The sequence below is a fragment of the Glossina fuscipes genome, unplaced genomic scaffold (genome assembly GCF_014805625.2).
Source record: "Glossina fuscipes isolate IAEA_lab_2018 unplaced genomic scaffold, Yale_Gfus_2 27, whole genome shotgun sequence".
NCBI lineage: Eukaryota > Metazoa > Arthropoda > Insecta > Diptera > Glossinidae > Glossina > Glossina fuscipes.
The window spans coordinates 5,278,872-5,299,654 of NW_023998422.1; the positions used below are offsets into that span (position 1 = coordinate 5,278,872).

Below are 20,783 nucleotides of genomic sequence, written 5' to 3' on the forward strand. Positions count from 1 at the left end.
TGACGCTGTATTTCTAAAGAAGATTTCGATGTCGGAATTCCGGGAAGCGCGTCGTTTACGCTAATCAAAAGTGCATCACATACTTTAAAGAGCTTTCTGTTCATCTTTTTGTCTTACAATCAATGAGCATAAATACGTTACTTAATGTGTAATTTTTGTATAAAGACTATCGAGGGATACGGCTGTTTCGTGACCGTGAATTAAATTGAAATTCCTTTTTATTATTATTTTTCTCTCGAATTCTCTGTAAGTGGAGTAGACAAGAATCGAATCAAATTTACTAAACAAATCCTTAAAAGTTTTGTAGATATAAAGAAAGTAATGTTTAATCACTCGATCAAAAGGATACAATAATACAACATTTCTACAATATTTTTACGTTTTGCACATATTTGTATTAGGGACAACAATTCAAGATTTAGCTCGAAACATCCGACATAAATTTCGTTTAGTTTGACGGATCTGCCATTTTTCTATGGACTTCCTTTCGAATAGTGCCGTTTTGCACAGGCTGTCGATAGGTTAGGGCGTTTTAGAATATCATTTTTCGTTTTTAGGACATGCCGTAACTTTTCCCGGTTTTTCTTAGCCCAATGTATGTAGGGCTGTTTCTCCTCATTTGACATTTGTCGCCATTTTTTACCAGCGCAGCGACTTATTGTAGTTTGCCTGAAAATAGCGGTAAAAGAAATGTCTCTAATTTTGCGCCGATATTCGTATAGGAAAACAAAGAAGGCAGTCGGGGCTGTTGACTCCTGATAACTGACACCGTCCTCAGGTGTAAAGGTTGATGGTACCGGTTTTTCCCGCCTCTCTTGCTCTTTCTGTTTTTCTTGCTTTTCCTGCTGTTCTTGCATTCCGGATTCTGCTTTTTTCTCTTGTTTTGGTCCCTCTAGCTGTACTTTCAGTTTTTTTGATCCGTCTCGTATCTTTTCAGATGATATAGACAGACACCCACATAAATTGCTATTTCCACACTTTTCGAACATCATTACGTACAAAATATATATTGCGAAACTTTTTTTTTAATTTATTAGATTTTCACAGAGAATTTTCTTCGAAAAGAAAGTAAGAAATATGAAAATTGAACTAAATTCGAAAAAATATTGAAAACTTGAAAAATAAATGACAGAAAAATATATTTTCAAATAAGAAAAAGAAACAGTGTATGTTCGAGTTTGGCCGAATTTCGATCAACCTCATAGGGAAGCAATAGTCATGACTTTATTTATATTAAGTCAAGCGACTTATTTTCTTTTCCGGGTTGTTAAGCGGAGCTGAACTAAGCCACTTAAGTAACTTCATGTCATAAAATATGATTTGACGCAATTGGCGAGCAAGCTGTTGATACAAACCACTGCCGAAGTGCAATTAGAAAATAGTTGAACCCATCATCTAAAAGTGCGAATGGTTGATGTGCGTTGTTGCTGGTCATAATAGAATTTTTTTCGTGCTATTCCATCTGTATACCAAAATTAGGGGAATTCTTTGCAGCTTAGCCGAGAGGGAGCCAAGGGCCTCAGTGCAGCCTGACCGTACTTGACCGCAACGGCAATGAGTGTTTCGTCGATAAGGACGTCTGCCCGATTGGGCACACATCCACTAAACTGCGGTCACTTGCTATCTCTTTCTTTCTTTCTTCATCTCTTTCTGACCATCACCACGCACGTAAAGGGTACGCATAAAGAGAACATCCCTTGAGCAAGTTGTCATATTAAAAAAAAAAAAGCAAAAAGAATTAAGGGAGTGAGACGTCAAGTTTTTAATTCAAATTTCTGTGAGTTCAAGATAAACAATAGACAAAGGATGAGACTAGGTATCATGCTTATTTCAAATCATAATCCTGCTTTGGCAGAGGGCATACATTAATAGGTATACGTCGCGTATTTAGTGATGTTTGTATATGATACAAAATGCTTCTGCATGAAAGTAAAAAACCAAATAAATTATGAAGGTTCAGGAAATGACGAGTATTACAGAATACCTTTTATGTTGAAAGCGAGACAAGTCCAGTTTTGAACAAAATACAGATAATTATGATTATACATAAAACTTGATATGATCTTTATAGCCTACGCCACTTGTTGTATTATGCAATAAAATATTAAGTTTGTGCGGATGTGTGCAACATCAAGAAGGACTTCAAACAGAGTTACGTCTTATTGTACCGATCGATTTGGAATCACTGTCTGAATCAGCACCACATACTAAATCGATTTGCACTTGTCTGGCCGTCTGTCGGCAGTCGTTACATAAATATCTGTAGAGACAGTAGCGTCTTGGTGTTTGAAGCATTTATAGAATGAGACAACGCAAAAGGTCATGATAGCTTACAGTGATGCATGCACTGGGCAAGATATAAGCCCAAAATGGGCCCTACCGTGGGTGACAATTATTTAGACCAGTGACAAAGGAATAAATGTCATGGATCATAAGTTTTTAATGTTTTACTAAACAATCGCTATTTTCGAGTTATGGAAATTGCAATCCAGAAGATCAGTCCCTTGCATCTGCCTCAGGATCACCAAAATCATTTTGTCAGGCAAATAAATATTTACAATGAAATTGGATAGAATTCTGTTTCTTAAAAATAAAAAAAAAAAACTGATGCGTAATAACTCATTAACTTTGCAAGTGAGACAAAACCGTTTCGGTATAATGACAGCTACAAGAGTTTTACTTGATACTGCGAACTCTGCGACATATACCACAAGATACAAAAGTTGTATCCATTAATCCTGACCAATGTTTTCAAATTTATTGCAAGGCTAGCCTTTAAACTTCTCGCATTAACAAAATACAGGCTTGCTACACTTTCAAAATAATCGGTTCACGAAGTTTGGCTGTAAAGTCTCCGGCCTAAGTGCAAAAGAAAATTTTTTGTTTTGCTAAACTTAGTTTTATTCGTGTACATTGCTTAATCTTCCTCAGAAACGATGTATTCCATCCAATGGTGTTTTTTAATATTTCACTTAGATTTAGAGATGTGAAGAGTGCGGGATGTGTGGGACAACAAATGTAATTTCAATTAATGCGATTTATCCATTGCCGGCACCGCAAACGAATTAAAGATAAAACCCCGTTACAAAAAGAGGTGTAAGAATGTTTCAATGTCTGTTGCAAGTCCCGTTTAGCCTTATTTTGTTCTTTTTCGTAGACTATCATTGGCAATCTATTGATTTGGTCTTGTTTATTTATTTTTTTTTTTTTTTTATAGCTAATTACTTTAACAGTCATGCGTTCGATTACATCATTAGCTTCAGGTAGCGCCAAATATTGCATAAAATAAACCTCAGTTAAGAAGAAATAATTTTCGTAAAATGAAAATTTTGGAAAGGGCTAAGAAACCGAGTTTCTCTCAATCTTCTTTAAATTGAAGTGAAATATTCTCGCATTTGGCATATGTCCAAGGCATTGTACAAAGTACATGTTGGGAGAACCTGTTTTGCATTTATCCAACGCATTTTTCTTTATATCAAAAACAAGGTGTTGTTTAATCATAATCTCAAAATCGTGACTGTTAATCCAGCCACAGTTGAGATTTTGCTGACTCTTTTTTTCACCCATTCGCAATTATACAAATACACAACTGTCGTAGATGTCAATTGAAAAGTGTTGCACTTTAAGCATGCAAGGGGTAAAATGATGGTAATACTATAACCTTAAAACCACACACATAAATAAAGAAAATCAATATCTTAAAAAAAAAAAGAAAAAATTTAAAAAAAAATGTAATTGTTTCCTTCCACTACGTCGACCATATATTCAAACGGTTTTATTAATGGATCCGACCACTAAATCTTCTCATTAATAAAACAGGCAAAGAAAATTGTAAACATTCTTGGCCGGCGTGAAATTTCGAATCCGAATAATTTTATCAGTTTGTCAGAATGTGGAAACCGTGTTTGTGGGCAATGCTCAAAGACTCGAGTCAATCATTTGCAATTTCTGAGTACTTTTTCTCTGTTATGCAGACTACAACCGAGAACTTATTATATTATACTAAGCCTTAATAAATTGCTATTTGGAATAAGTAAGAAGTTGCACCCTATACCACTTTCGCGTAGATCAGGTGTACGCAGTTTTATGCAAGACTAACAAGACTCACCTTTTACAGATCGACCATGCTGATCGATCGATCTAGAAACACTCTCTGAAATGATCTCAACTTGTCTGTCCCTCCGTCAGGTTATAATTTTTGAGATATTTTGCTTCATAGATATATTTTGGGCTAAGGACAAACCCTATTGAAAATGGTCCAGATTGGATCACTTTTTCGACCAACTCTAGGATGGTGTAAGATAATTAATAGAGGGGCCGCGTCACATGCCTGCAGTGTTTTCAGTTGCTTCCTTATAACTTATTTAAATAAAAACCATTATATTAATGAACAGATGACAATAAGATAATGTTAAGAAGTTTGAACGAATTCTAGGGAATTCTGTAGTGGATGAACTGCGGTTATTGTCGCGAAGAAGAATATGTTCGAGCTTAGATATTCTAGTTTAGGATTTATCTTCATTCAACTAAAAATTTAATGACTACTTTGTTAATTCTACAGAATGAGATTCTTATCTACAATAATAAATGGAATTTCAAATTTACGCTATATGTAGTAAGAGAGTGGCCAGCCTTGCCGCGTACAGGATATACAGAGTTTAAACATTATGTCTAGCCTGGCTTACTATAGATTCCACCCATTTTTTGACAACAATTTTCTACATGGGATATAGATGCATTTTTATGGTGAGCAACGCACCCTCGGCGGTGCACGCCCAGTTCGCTATAGGTGTTATGCCTTGTCAATTGAACTTGATACTTCTGCCTCATGTTTACTAAGCTAGGCTATCTACCAAGCCAAGTTCTGTGTTCAAAATGTCCTCATGAATTAAAGCAACACTTTTTTTATTTTATTTCCCAATCAAGTTGAACTCTATTCCCATATGGTTTTTGCTATTCACCTTGCTTGAATAAATTTCATTGAACCCGACCTCTGATAACCTGTTGCCAAATAATTTGCTTTTTACATTGTTCCTCGACTAACTTCACTCAACAGTAGTTCTGCTTGAATGCAATTATTCGCCTCTCTCCAGCTATTCTTATCATTATTATTGTTAATCTAGTCGGAGAAATAAATTCCAAGACCAAATAAAGTCTTGCAGCCCTAACATCTACGGCATATTCGCCTGATCTGTTCTTTTTATTTCTGGGCTTTTATTAAGCTCACTTTTTGGAGAGTTAAACTTTGCCTTGAGTAATCTGAGCTCAGCACTTGTTGTACTTGCTTGCATGCTATGCAGCTTCCTAGAGGGCATTCGTTTATTCTAGCGAGCTGTCGGGCTGAAATCCACAATGTTTCGTATATGAAACCAAAGCTTCTATCAATGAAAGTTTTAGATTAGTTCGTTTAAAATAGCTTAGCGCTGGCTTGACCATTGTCCGCAATCATGCATGTGCAGCTTTGCGTCATGCTCTGCAAAACGAAATCGAGGATCCTTTGATTTTTACCACATTTCTAATAAGTAATAAAATTTATCTTCTTCTTAGTTTTTTTATTGTTTCTCAATTCATTTATATCTTTTTTTAGAAAAAGAATATTTCTTTTATCATATTTAACCATTTAATCTAATCTGGTCGCTTAAGACACGTGTTAAAAATGTGTGTCAGCTCAGTTTAGATAAAATAATCTCTTTTCTGAATTTTTTGTCAGTTAAAGGTCTGAGGCCAAATATTTAAGATAATGTTGTGGATATAAAGCGATTTAATGTTTATTTTTATTTTATACGATAATATTTTGTTTTTTTTTCCCCCTTTTTTTATACATATGTTGAAAGAGTTAACCAATTTATCCATTTCTCACAAATTACTTATACCTTTAATGCCATAACAAGCGCATAATGCGGAAGATTTATATTATAATGACATTAATTGTATTATTATTGTTTTGCGATAATGCGATTTTCGTTCGAAGGAATTTAAAATTATTTTCGTAAATTTATTCTGTATTGTTAAAGACATAAGTTTTGTAGTAAAAATTTTAATTCCAAGAATGAAAGGTGCTTTGGATTATCTCATTTCTGAACGAAAATTTATAATAGACGCCAGTATAATTGTGTGTACTTTTTTATCGACTACTGGTTCGAAGAATATATTGCTTCTACCCTTCACTAGTTACTGCTCATGATTATAAACAAACATGAAAATAATATGGGGCTATGGCCGACTCTTCAATAACCATCGCCGTTATCTTACAAAGAAAGAAAAAATCTAAATTTCCATACCCCATAATATGCCATAGGTATGGCTGACTTTTTCTATAACTGCAAATTTATATTGTGTACCTTTTGTAGTTTATGAGTAAAGGGGAAAGAACCCGTGAAGTAAAAGTTATTTCCAGTTTATGTTTCAAAGCGGCTCTGACCTTTTCTTGCACACTTTCAGGCGAAAGGGAGAAAGTTTGCCACAGACACTATGTAGACGGGCCGACGGATGGGCAAACTGACTGATGTGTTCAGGTGCATCAGGAATTTGATGTCCGGTTTTTGAAGCGTGTTTCGCGTTGTAAAGGTTTCGATAGAAAAAAATGACATTTTAATAGATAATAACAATAAGTAGGCGCGGCCAATTTTTCCACATCCAGATATTATAGCATTACCTATAGAATATACATTAAAATTATAATAGACTTAGCTGGCGGAGTTTACGAGCAATGACGAATTATTTTTCTTTTGGAAAACAAACGTAGTACTTTAGTAGGCGTGTCGTTCAACCGATTTAGCCCATTTTCAATGAAAGTCTGCGACCAAGAAATTCCAGGGTTTCTGCAATATCTCAAATCGATACGTCCCCTTCTGAGGCCAAGACAATGTTTACAATAGACATTGTATATACGGACAGACAGAAAAATTTAAATCGATTAAGAATGTGATCCTGAATCTTCTTTCTGACAAAATGAATATATTCCTCATCTGATGATGATGGATATAAAACCATCTAAAAGGTTAATTCTTGATTAAAGTGAGTTTTTGAACTTATCAAAGGGTTGAAGTCGAAGGGAGAGTGCGGTTTGAAAGGCTTATTAGCAGACATTAACATTTGCTTCTTATAAAATAATTGTATATTGTCAGTCAATTATTACGTGGATTATTACATGTAAGAAGCACTTATGCGATTATCATTAATATTTTTATTAATTATTTACACTGGTGACTAAACAAATTTACGCTTGATTATACCCTACATCGCGCAAGTAGTGCAAGAGTATATTAAGCATATGCAACACTCAGAAGGACTTAAGGCGGACCCAACTTTTGTTATACCGAGCGATATCCCATCGGCGCGAGTCATATGTACATCAAGTCAAGGCTCACTTTAGCCACAATCAAGTATGGTCCTATGGTCGTAAGATTCCAACCCACGAGCACTCACTTGGCAGTCGCGATGCTCATCTCGTCGCCTTTACGGCCACGTAATTAGTTAATAATAACTAATAATTATTAAGATAAACACACTTTTCACCACGACTGACTTAGATACGCAAACTTGTATACTTTACTTAGACGCCAACTTCGGACTGCTAGAAAATGCGCTCTCTATTTTTACTCACGCACTTCGTATGGTTCCTTTGGTGCTTTCATTTATTTCTTCTTCTACTTAATCGTTAAGCATTCCGCTTTGCAAAATATTAAGGCAGGTCAAGAAAATGAAGTACACGACTCCCTAGAGAGATCCACGGTTGTCATATCTTTAACGTTAAAAGAGACAATAAGTAATAAAATGTTTTTAAAAGCAAGGTCTATAAAAAAGTCACTAGTTTGAGGGAGTCAAGTCGAGCAAGAACTTACCATGCTTTCATCGCGGATTAATTGACTGTGTATTTTTCATTACTTCTTGCCCGAAGTTCTCATCGAATTGAGCAGGAAAGGCAAAGTATTTCGCCAATAACATCATCAAATTTTAAAATAGCTACCTGAGGTAAGCCCTTAAAGACTTGTCCTTATATCCTGAAAGTAAAAAGAGGAAGTTGAATGGTTTATCTAATACCCTCTTAGCATACATGCATACAGGAGACGTTTAAAGTGGCTTAAGTCTTCTCACAAACTTAACCCGAAAATTTCAAAAACGGAAATAAAATTTCGCTTTTAATATGAGATTCCCAAACATTGTTTTAAGGGTTTCGTCATTGCTTTACGTGCAAATAATTCAAAGCAAGCCCATAAATAAGAAAAAAGTCGCAAGTTGGGTGTAATGGGAGGACAGATATCTTGAGAGGACAGATTATTGTTTTTGATCTCTTTACAAATAGAAGAAACTTTAACTTATTCACATTTAAAATATTTCATAAAGTCTCGCGTGAGAGCAGTAAAGTCTTCTAATATAATTATATTTCTATTATCACGATTAATTTAAATATTTTATCGAATTTCTACAAGAGCAACATTCGCTTTTATACTCAACACCACTTGTTGTACAAAGGTATGTTAAGTTCTTGCGAAGGTATACAACATCCCGGAAATGGCCCCAATTCTCACTAAAATGATCGATTCAAAATCGCTTTCTGCATGGATCCAAGCTTGTCTATCCATCTGTCCGGTAGTCCACCTTGTTTTACTGGATTCAACCCATAGGCTGGAATCTGTAACATATTTTGATGAAGTTTAATATGCCGACGTGCTTTGATCCAAAGACGAACATCGTTGGGAATGTTCCAGATCGAACTACTTCTTCGATCGTTCCTCCTATAACGGGTTATTTTGAACACTTGTTACGTCGGAAAATATTACAATTTTTAAAAATTGGCTGAGGCAACTTTTTGAACCCCGTTCCATACAATCGGTTCTATGAAAACTGAACCTTTATGCGGCAGAAATGTTCAATTTTCAATATTTGATGACGAAAATTGGTTGATAATAGTAAATAGACCACGTAGGTCTACGTTTTGGATAGCACCACATAAAAGGATTCTCAGTATCCACGCGGGTAATTTGATATAAAAATTAATTGGAATAAATTTGAGCCACATCGATCTATTTCTTGGATCCCACTCCATACAAAAGTAAACCCTTCAGAAAACGGTTTAATTTTGAATATTTTAATATGGCTCCCAGATTGGACTATAGCAGCATTTTATCAAACAAATTAAGGATAGGGTATATGGATCAAGTTGGTGTAATTTTTTCAGCTTAACATGTACAGTGGTTATCATGAAAAGCAAGTCCTTATGCGGATAGAAAGTTTGATTTCTAGAACTGAAAAATAATAAAAATTTTTACAAAGTAAATGAAGTTTGCAAAATGTGGATCGTGTCATGTGTTGTTTAGGACATATTCAAATATGCGGTACTTTCATGGAAAGTACGCCTTCGCATGCAAATAATGTGTATTATCAAAAGGGGTGAATAATTGTACTAGGCGAAGTGGTAGGGTATCTAAAGATCGACCTTGCCGACTTACTTGTTTTCTTGTGCTCACCTTCCCTACCACAACTTTTGAAATATTTAAATGGAATAAAGTACTCTGTCTTATTTTGATCTAAGGGCCAACGGTCTTAAAAGTGATTTGGATTGGAATACTTTTTCCACCACTTCCAATACAAGGCCTTATTTTGAAAGGTCATTGTACGTGTTAAGCGAAGTAGTGTAAGGTACTTAATGATGTACTGTGAGCCCTATAGTGTTTTTATAAAAAAAAAAAAATTCTTTTATTTTTCTTTATCCGCGCCTTATTCCGTTTAGCCAAATAATTTGTTCGAAATTAAAAAATTGCATTTAAATGGTTTTGCAAATTTTCAGAGTTCAGCTGCGAAAGCTTGCATGGCTTTTAAATATTTCATGTGCACATTTGACGAATGAAATTTTTTCGCTTATTTCGTTTTTGCTTTTTTTATGCTTTTATCTTTTATTAATCCACATGAACGCTTTTATTTATTTGTATTTTTTGTTTTTTTTTTGTTTTTTTTGCTTTTGTAATGTTATTGGGAAAATAACGCTTTTGTTAATGTGTGGAGCAGATAAACATGATTAAATTAATTGCGGGCTAATAAATGCAATACGGGGCGTTTATTATTTATTATATACATATGTATGTTTGTGTGTGTGTGTGTGTGTGTGTAGCGCGTATTATGAAAATAATAACTAAATTAACAATAAAAATTTGTATAAAGTGGACATTAGTTTTAACACGTCAAGCTGTTATTAAAATTAATTATAATATAATTTTCTTTTTTTTTAATTTTATTTTGTATTTGTTTTTTTATCAAGATATTTGCAGATTCAGTTATTATTGTCGCGAAATAACAATAAAACATGAGAATTCTTGTAAGTGGCTTGAGACGAATCTTTGATATCCACTGCCTATGAATAAGAGCAAATAAAAGAAAGGGAAAAATGCTTATCAGGTTTAGGTTTCAGCTACCGCAAGATGAAGTGTAAAATGCATAGAAATAAAATTATGCTGACTCCGAGCACCATTGTGTTAAAATGCCGACATAATTTATGATCTATAGAATGCCTATTTATACACTACATCACTTGTAATAAAGGGGAATATTAAGTTTGTGTGGACAGTTGTAACAGGCATAAGGACTTGAGATTGATTTATTATACGGAGCTTGTCTGTCAGTCTGTCCGTCCATTGTTTGTCCGTCTGTATTCTTGTGTGCAACCTACAAGTCGAATTCATGAAAATCGCAATAATCACAATAATAATTTGACACAAAAAGTAAAATTTCTGAATATAGACTACGTGGGTCTACTTGTTTTTTTTAAGACAACAAAGCCTAGTTGATGGCCTATTAAGCCAAAAGGGGCACTTGGTATATAAACCGTCTTTGACAAGTTAATTAAGTTTCTTACATTTAGTCCACGTTGACGTTTGAGTATTCGCCAATATGAGGGCTTTCATAAAAGTTATGCAATTACACGGGCCAACCTGTACTTAAACGAAAACTGTCCTTCGTTGTTAAGTAAAATGGACTTTGGGAAAAATGTTTTTTTTTTCTCTTACTTAGATCAGAAAATTTTCAGTTAAGATTCATAAGTATGGGAAGAGGAAATGAAAACAAGTAAAACCATTACAGTGGCCACGACCCATCATTAAGAACCCTACACCACTTCAATTAAAACGGCTATTGATATTCAAAGTAATGCTTTATATCGGAAGATATTGAAGAAGTGCTCCGATCCGAACTACTTTCAACAGCGTCTGTCCTTAAGGCAAAACACATCGGTGTACCAAATTTCGTCAAATTATATCGAAAATTGCACCCTGTACGTTGAACAAAAGGACGAAAGACGGACAGACTTAGATCGATCGACAAGACCGATCTAAGCCGTCCGATCGTCCGTCTGTCTTTTTTTCTCAAAAACCGTTTCTGAATCGATTCGTGTACCAAAAGCTGTGTCCTGTCCGAAGTCCTTCTGTTTGTAGGGTCCATTAGAGATTTTCTCAAGTATGTAAGACATTTCCGGAACCGGGATATAGGTGCACAGTTTATAATTGTACGATTTTGTTGAGCGTAATGTTAAACGAAGAATATTTCTTTGGAAAACTAAAATCAATAGCTAAAGCTGTCATCACTTCGCACCTCGGCTGACTGTACGATAAATTTCCTCAAAACTAATCCTGTACATTTACGTAATTCTCGCAATCGGATTTCAATTGCAGAACCTCTTAAGCTAATTATAATTTTGTAAAACGATACCGACAGGCAGTCTGAGTTCAATTTCTCGCGTCCATTTTCTTGATGAAGGTAAACAATTCTTAGGAAATTTTTAACAATATTTTCTTCTCAGCTTTCGCAAAAACAGTTTTCCCAATCGTTTACGATTTATTCCTTTATCGGTTAAGGTAACATGATTCTTTGATAGGGAATTAGGATTACAATGCCTTGTTAATCTCTTGATTTATGTTCATTACGAAAAAAAGAGGAAAAACAAAACATTATCTGATCATTAACACTTTGATCTCTTAGACATAAGAAACGAGACGCACTATGTGACATAATGTTTCTGATCTTAACAAAAACGACAACAGCGACAAAAATCGAAAAAAAAGGGAGGATGTTTGCCACAAATAAACATTTGTATAGTGTGTAGCGAGGGAAAAAGACAAAAAAAAAAAAAAAAACTAGCATATGATATTTAATGACAATAATAAGTAACCGGAAGAAGGGTCATGCACATTGAAAAGAAAGAAACACCATCAGGCATTGTTAAATAGAAAAGAAAAACAAAAAACAAAAAAAGCAAAAAAAAAAAAAAATACACACCGGGCATCTTAGCCGAAAGCGATGAAAAAAAGAGGAAAAAAAAAATAAATATCAAAAGGCGAAAGGGAAAGAAAGGGAAAGACTGACTCGAAGATCCGTAACGCGTATAAAGGAAGTAATAGACAAAATAGTTAAAAAGTGTACGCAAGGGAAGATTAAAACCAACACTTGCATAGATACGTCTACTTATTGCATGAATATCCGTAGGGTAAATAATGCAATTGTAATTAATAATGTTTTACAGAAAGCAGAAAAAAAAAAAAAACAAAAAGCGAGCATATGTACCCACATATCTATAAGTACATGCTTATGCATGTACATGTACAGGTACGAACGTATGGGAACCACACACATTGGCAACGGGTATTGAAATTTGTTCACCTGTTTAATGTGAAAATGCGCCAATGCCGTCAAGGCTATGAAAAAATAAATTTTTTTTTAAAATTTCCTTTCACTCTCCAGTCTAATGAAATGAAACAAGGAATCGCTTTTCTCCAATTTGGATAAATGATTCCTTTAATTTAATTTCCCATTTACTTCTTTGCATATTTATTTTTTATCTTGGCGTAACTTCCTTTTGTCGTTAACGGTTTGTTGCCGTTGCTGTGTGTGAGTGTGCTGTGTGAGGCAAAAAAAAAAAAAGGAAAAGAAGGCAAACTCATGTGTACGTTGTATTCTCTCTCTTCATTTGAATCTATTCCTATGTGCTATGGGTAATTGTGAAAAGAACTTGTTTATGCTGCCGATGACAGCATTACACATAGATGCCTATGCTGCGTATGCATCTACCCAAATATGCATTAATTACTTTGTCTCTCTACTTTTATGCAATGGATGCAAAAAAGATAACAACAATAACAACAATAACAACAACAACAAATATGATGTTCTTATGTGCTAGAAGACAAGATTTCAACATGTTTTGTCATCGTAAAATTTTATGCGTTTTTAAAATAGTTTTCATAGGCGAAACGAAAAATCGGATAATTTTTTTTAGATAAATTCCAAGCAAATATATATATGTATGGGTAAATATCAAATCTACCTTTGCATTTTTATTCAAAAACTTCACTAGATATTTCACTTTTAGATTAAAGACATAGCACCACGTGCAACCTTTCCTTGAGCAGAGAAGGCTGGACCAATGCAGATGCGGATAACATGCGATCAAATAAAGGAGCAAAGCTTTTAAAAAGTTTACTTAGTTCAGATAGAACGCGCTGCCTCGATCCATGCTTGCTGCTGCAGAGCTTGACAGGTAGACGCGCGACTTTCAAGTCGTCAACTGTGAGTCGAGTAAAGCATACTTTAATTGTTGTGCAGTGTCAGCTAAAATGATCGCACGATCAGTAGAGGCATCACATTTACCGATCGATTATATATCCCCCAGGTTGTAGACGCAGCCTTCTTTTCGACTTTTTTTTTTCTCTCACTCATTTTGGGGGTGAAGAGGATAGTTTTTGGATAATATTACAAGTTTTAAATGATAGTAAATGTATCTTTCGACAAACAAATGAAATTTTAATACACCGTAATATTAATAGCCTTGCCCAAGGTACTTTAAGAGCGTTCAAGCCATGTACGGGAAAGGTGCTATCTGCTGTAGGTTGTTAGTAATGAGCAAACACAAAGATTTTCTTAGTTTATGTGGTACTCTAGGCATGCCATTAGATCGAGTCGGCCCATTTCCTGTATCAGTGCTTGTACAAGGAAGACTTATATATATTCATACATTACTCCACTTGTAGTACAGGGGTATATTAAGTTTATGCGATTACAAGTAACACCTAAAAGGATTTGATATGGACTCACCTTTTATTATACCGGTCAATCAAGGGTCACTTTCTAAATCGTCCGTCCGTCTCATTTTCTTGTGTTCCACCTAGGCGGAGGCATTTTGACAAACTTTGGCACACCAACATGCCCAAGGACACATGCAACTGAAAATGGTTCGGATCGGAACAGCTTCTAGACTACTTTCACTAAAAGGCTTTACGATGTAGGCGGTAGTATCTCTGAAGGATGCGCCTATTTTCCCTACAATTAATTATAAGTGATCGTCGACTCAACGTTGCAGCGGAAATTTTAATGTATCTAGCGGATAATCTATACAGATGTATGGATGTATTCCATTAATGCAAACATATTTTTAATACCAAACATTTCGATTTTCGTGCATTCAAAATACTTTTTGTTCGATATGTTTAAAGGGAGGGTTTAAAGCGTGAATATTGTAGAGACGGGTGCGCATAACAACGTCTTAGCTATGCTATGTTGCGTTAGTACTCTCTACAGAATTCGTACAATGCCATAATGACTCTTACTTTTTGGTCTAATTTTGCTTAGATCTCTCTTTACTTTACCAAAAAATCTCCCCACGCGGCTGCTTATTAAGGATGGAAAATGACTCAGGTTTAAGTTCTTGAAGACATCCTTAAGAAATTTCCTTCATATTAGGATTCTGGAGAACCATTATCGTTACCTACCTATTTTCGTCCATTTTCGAATGTTCCAATATCACTATCATTGTTTTATATACTTCGTCTCGTAGTTACATAAGGCAAGTACGGCAAAAGTCATCCAATACGTTAACCGGCTTTTTTTTTCTGTACACGTGGTTAGAGAACGATTTAAAATTGGTGCTACCATTAACTTGGGAATAATCCCTAATCCAGCTTGCTGTTTACCTGTTAACCTAATGGAAATGTAAAATTTTTTTTTTCTTATGCCAGAAACAGGAAGTTTTTTATTTGCAGCGTTTAGCGTTTTTTTTTTTTGCTCTTCGCCTCTGTAACGTGAAGAAAATACAAATTTTTTAAAATATCATTACATTTTTTTTTTTTTTCTTTTTTTTTGCTGCATTTTCTTCTTCTTCTTCTTTAAAACCATTAATCGTAATGTGTGACTTTTGTTAAATGTCTTTAAGGCATTAACATGCATCTCTTACCGGGTGCATTTGTGTGTGAGCGCTCTGGTATTGTAACGGTTTGCCATACGGAAAGAGAAAAAAATAAAAAAATAGAGAGAGGGCGAGAGAGAAATCTGTGCGTCAACATTAATTTGCTGTCAAATTTTAAGCCGGATTTAGTTAAGCAGCTCAGCACAACTTTGCTTTAACAGAATACACAAAAACAACTAACCAACGAACCAACCAACAAATAAACGAAGAGACAAACGCCAAGCGTGATTTTATAAGCATTTCCTCAAACGCAGCTCATTGAGAAATGTTTATTTACTTTTATGAATACACAATATATATACATATTTACACATTTATATATATATATATATAAAATCACATGCCTTGGAGTTAATGTGTATTAATTTTACTTTACTTACTTGTGTGACTTCTAGTGTTTATAAATTTTAATCTCTTTTGTAAATGCTTTTGGCATGATCACCACTTATGCACAGACGCATGAATTTGCAAAAATATATATATATATGTGTGTGTGTGTGTGTCTGTACCACTGTCTACGAGCATTATACTTTACCACGATCACTTTACATATGTGTTTGTGCATAAGTTGCTTACTGCATTTTGTCTGTTGTGTTTGTGTAGCAGTTGTCTTACTTGAGCTTATTAAGCTCTTTTATACATTTATCTCACTCTTCATTAGCTTTTCAAGCTAGTGATCTGAATAAGTAAATAGAAAAAAAACATATATATATATATATATATACGTATGTATGTACAAATAAACAAATACAAAGCTAAAAAAGCGCAAAAAGTAAGCAAGACAAGCGAAACCTTACGCTTCACATAAGCTGATCTTTGTTGTGCCTGTTGCTGTCATGGCTCTTGGGTACATTACAAGCAGAGTCTTTATCTGTTTGGCCGCCTGCTCAAGTAATCAGCCAGCCGGCCAGGCAGCCAGTTAGCCAGCCAGCCAGTCAGCCGGCCGGTTAGCCAACCAACCAACAAGGCAACCACCATACGGGCGGTCAACCCAATAGCAACTGCCCACCATTATAAACATTCTTACGTTGCTTGTATGCTCACGATAACTATATGTATAGTCAGTATCTGTTATATACTACTTAAATTTATGCGTATGGCTTTACCATGTGATCATGATAATATTGGTCTTACCTTATATTCTATTTCGAGTTTTCTTATATTGGGAGGTAGTAGAGCTCAATCTTAAGCTTGGCAGCTTTATTTTTTAGACATTTTTTTTTTTTTTTTTTTTTTACTCTTATACAAGTTCTTTTCGCATTTCTTTTCTCTACTTTTCTTATGCACTATCTTAATATTTGAGTTATGCTTGAGACATTCAAATTTATGTAAAAAAAAAAAGAAAAGAAAAATTTATCTCAAAATGAAAAGTGAAATGGTTTTTTATCTGAAAGTCAATTTAAATTCGTCTAAAAAGTATTCAACGATTTAGTAGAGATAGTGCTCAGTAGTCGGGGGGGCCCAAGGGACGGCTACGGATGTATTACTTTTCCTGCCTTGAAGGCTTAAAGATCTTTCAATGAACTAATGCACAGTAACCTTTATTTACTAAGACGAAAATTACATCACGCACACACAAATCTTACAAGAAGCCACTAGATATCTAGCAATTTTTGAATAATTTCAAAATAAAAAAAAGAGCCGGCGTGAAAGCTAGACCAGTCAGCAGAAGTGAGAGGACATGCTGGAAGTTTAAAGTAATCTTCAAAGTTTTTATGACAATCGTTGCTAGGAAGTACCCAGTTTTCCCTTAATCCCAACTACCGAGCGACAAGTATACATACAATCAGGAAATGGCAAAAATAATAATCTTTGTATTCACCTCAGGCGAGTGTTACAGACCAATTTTTACAAGGTTTAGATTACCGCACTTACACTTGCATACCTAATTCTCTTTAGGATGAAGATAACCAAGTTGTTTTGCCGTTTTCTGAATGCTTAATAATCACTTTTCCCGATAATCTAGCCGGACATGAATAACTAACTTGTAGCATAAAGAATAGCTTACCGGTTCATTTATAAAGTCGAACAGTGGAGACTTTATAGCGCAAGCTCAATGTTTATACATACTTATGTTTGTTTATTTACCACATGGTCCACACGGTCATTAATGCAAACATAGTACCAGTAAGGTGGTAAGAGAGTAAACTGAAACTGAAGGCGCATACATATGTAAATGATGCAGTTGAATGCATGCATTGGAGAGGTCAAGTTAAACTGCATTTGGTTAATATAATCAAAGGAATATTTCTTTATACTTTTTTTCAACGAGCCACGAAGGGGACATTTTCGGCATTTGTAGGCGCAACAAGAGTGGGGAAGAAGTGTATAGCCAAGAAGTTAAGTCGAATATTGCCGGCGTACTCGACTATCAGATCAGCATAACTGGATTGAAGCCTCAATGCATTAGAACATAAGTTAAATAGGATTGTTACTTAGTAATAGTTCGATAAAGGCGTATCACTTATCGATCGAGCACACACATCATAGGGTGTAGCCACTACCTATCGCTCCCTATAGCGTATAGGTATCCTATAACCGATTGGTCATATAGGGAGGAATATTTCGTACCGGCAATCCCAAACTTGCTGGATGGGTAGACTGATATTATGTGCAGTCCAAAAATAATGCCAATCGATTTATTAACACGTTCACAATAACCGAATAAGTGAGAAATAAATCGTAGGAATATGGATACAACATTAAGTTTGGATCGAGATAGCAAAAGTGCGCATGTCCCAGAAGAGAAGAGTAGACATGAATATCGTTAAAATTCAATATATAACATCTAAGGGTATTGTCTTCCTTGTGTTGGATCTTTTAAATCAGAAGCTCGGTGCCGTAAAACTAGGTGACAGATCCATGAGTTCAATCGGCATAGAACTAACTTATGCTTAACACTGTGTCTTGTTAGTCAAGCAGTTCTTATTTTTTCTAGAGATGTTAATATGTTTACGAAAGCACCTAACACCTGGGCATAGTTTACATCATTCGGTAGCTTACAACTCTACTGAACGCTTAGACTTTTTCTTAATTCTCCCTAAGGACTAACACCGAGCGATTATTTGATCATCATCTCATCGTTCATCTTGTAAATATTTTCAAATCATGCTTTCTCCGAACACACAGACATTTTATTTGATGACTTTGCCGTTACTTTGAAGTGAATCATGGAACTTTTCACGGTGTTGCGTAAATGCAACAAATGCATTGCATAGCTATTTAGGTACTTGAACATGATGTCTCGATCATATATTTTATCATTTGTATGATTTTGTAAATTTGCCGTGAAATCTAAAAACTTTTTCAACTAAAATGAAAACAATAGAAATACTTATGTACGTATGCCGCAATAGTAAAATAAGAAAATTGCATTTTATTATTCTTATGGAATTTTTGTTAAGTCGGATAGCTTAACATATTTAAGTTGAAACTTAAGCTAATAACTTTAAACTTCAGTTGTATCAGTCAAGTGACTTTTGAATCATTTTTATGCTTTTAATAAAAAGTTTTTTTACTTAATATCATCTGCAAGATGCAAGTTGTGCATCTTTCCTTCATCATCGAGTATTCAGTATTACTTTGTCGTAATTTAATTAAGGAAATTCTTATTAACATTAAAAATGCATTCATTTAAACCAAATGCGTTTTTCTATATGACCAAAATAAGCAAAATTGTTATCCATTATTCTAAATTTAAATCCATAAATGTCACATGCGTTGGAAATATCACCATAATTTATGAAAGCCCTCACCAAACCATAAATGGTTGAAGGTAATTAAAATAGAATTAAAAAACAAACAAAAAAATAAAAAATAAAAAATAAAAAAAAAGAACTGAGAAAAAGAGAAAAGGAAAGGCAACAAATGCAACAGAGATACACTTTTGATATCCGTTTAAAGTGAACCCAACGCAAGCATACAGACTAAGAAAATTTTAAAGCTATTAGTCAACACAAATGCCAAAACTAATTCCTTTAACATTCAGTTGACAATCAACAATCAACAGACAACAACAAAAATAACATACAACAACAACAACAACACTAACAATAATAAGAATCTCGACAACAATCTGCTGCAGCAATGATCTTTCAACGATCATGATTTAATGATGCATCATGTGACTGCTTATGCTGTTGCTCTTGTTATTGTTGCCATTAACGTTGTTGTTGTTGTTGTTGTTGTTGTGATTATTATTATTGTTGTAATAAACAAGCAATAGCCGAAGATATTACGTTAATAAAACGAGAAAGGCAATCTAGAATGAAACTATGTTTATATAATAGTGATCGCGCAAGCAGAGAAGCTCAACATTTATGATAATGTTAAGTAGTAACAGTAGTAATAAGTTGTCTGTAAGTGTGTCTCTGTCTTTGCCCTGTTGTGTGTTGGCTCTCTCTTCATTTATTTGTTACTTTTCTAGATGAACGCATACGAATGTTTGAGACGATGATGATAATAATGAAAACGATGATGTGATGCGTTGTGAAGATGGCACGCGTACAATTGTCATTTTGTAAATTGCATAAACTGAGCAACATGACATAATGACAACTTATGTGTGAAAGCCTGCGACTGCGAGATAGGTAAGGTTGTTAATGTTTGTTTGAAGTTTTGTGCGTAAAAGCATACACATAACTAACATATCTCCTATTACGCCTCGTTATGTTAGTGTCACCCGAGCCCAATATCAAAAGATAACAAGCCAGGCCATAAAATAGGCGACAATCACCATCTCGTCAAGACTAGACCGGGTTTTCTTTTTATGTTTCTTTAAGTATCGAAAAATTCTAAAAAAAAAAAAAAAATTCTAAAAAGAAAAAAAAATGAAAAAAAAAAATGCAATTAAAAATGAAACACTCGCGTGCGAAAACTGTTGCCGTTCGTATCAGGAGCGGCCTAACAATATATTCTCAGGTCGTTTATCGGTTTGCCTGGCCGGTTTAATGGTTAATTGTTTGGTTGGCTAGCAGTCCGTATGGTGGCGCGATTCTATTTGCTGTTGTTTTCCATTAGAGTATATGGTGGTGGTAGATATGATTTGTTTCTCTTTTTTTATTTTTTTTTGTTTGTGCTTAATTATGCCTCTGTATGCCTGAGTGTTCGTGTTATTATTAAATTAATTTATTTTACTATTCAATTACATTTCATCGCAATAATACACATGAATACATTAAATACTCTCTGACATATGTTTGTTCAATACACTTTAAGTTTACATATGTATAAGCATTTATAGACACACAAGTCTGAACCTGTTGCCTTCATTTGCTACTTGAATCTACTTTACACCTCTCTATACTTTTTTATTGTACGCCAACCAGCCAACCTGCATGCCTGCCTGCCTGCCTGCCTGCCTGCCTACTTACTCGTTTGCTTTCTTGTTTGCTTCACTCGATGATTATATACGTACATACGTACGTACGAAAGTACGTACATCTACTTTCAGTTTCTGATTTTCAGTTTTTTTCTCGCTCATCTTTTCTTTTTTATTTTTAATAGTGAGAATTAATTTTATTATCTTGTGCCTTTGTGTGTGTGTGTGTGTGTGTGT

The 20,783-nt window shown here is 34.6% G+C and overlaps 1 protein-coding gene across 1 annotated transcript; it reads right to left on the reverse strand.

Annotated features, from left to right (window-relative positions):
- Positions 1-473: 473 nt before the first annotated feature.
- On the reverse strand, positions 474-992 carry LOC119635815 (high mobility group B protein 4-like). The gene has a single exon (XM_038030822.1). The coding sequence runs from the start codon at positions 990-992 to the stop codon at positions 474-476; it is 519 nt and encodes a 172-aa protein (XP_037886750.1).
- Positions 993-20,783: the final 19,791 nt, after the last annotated feature.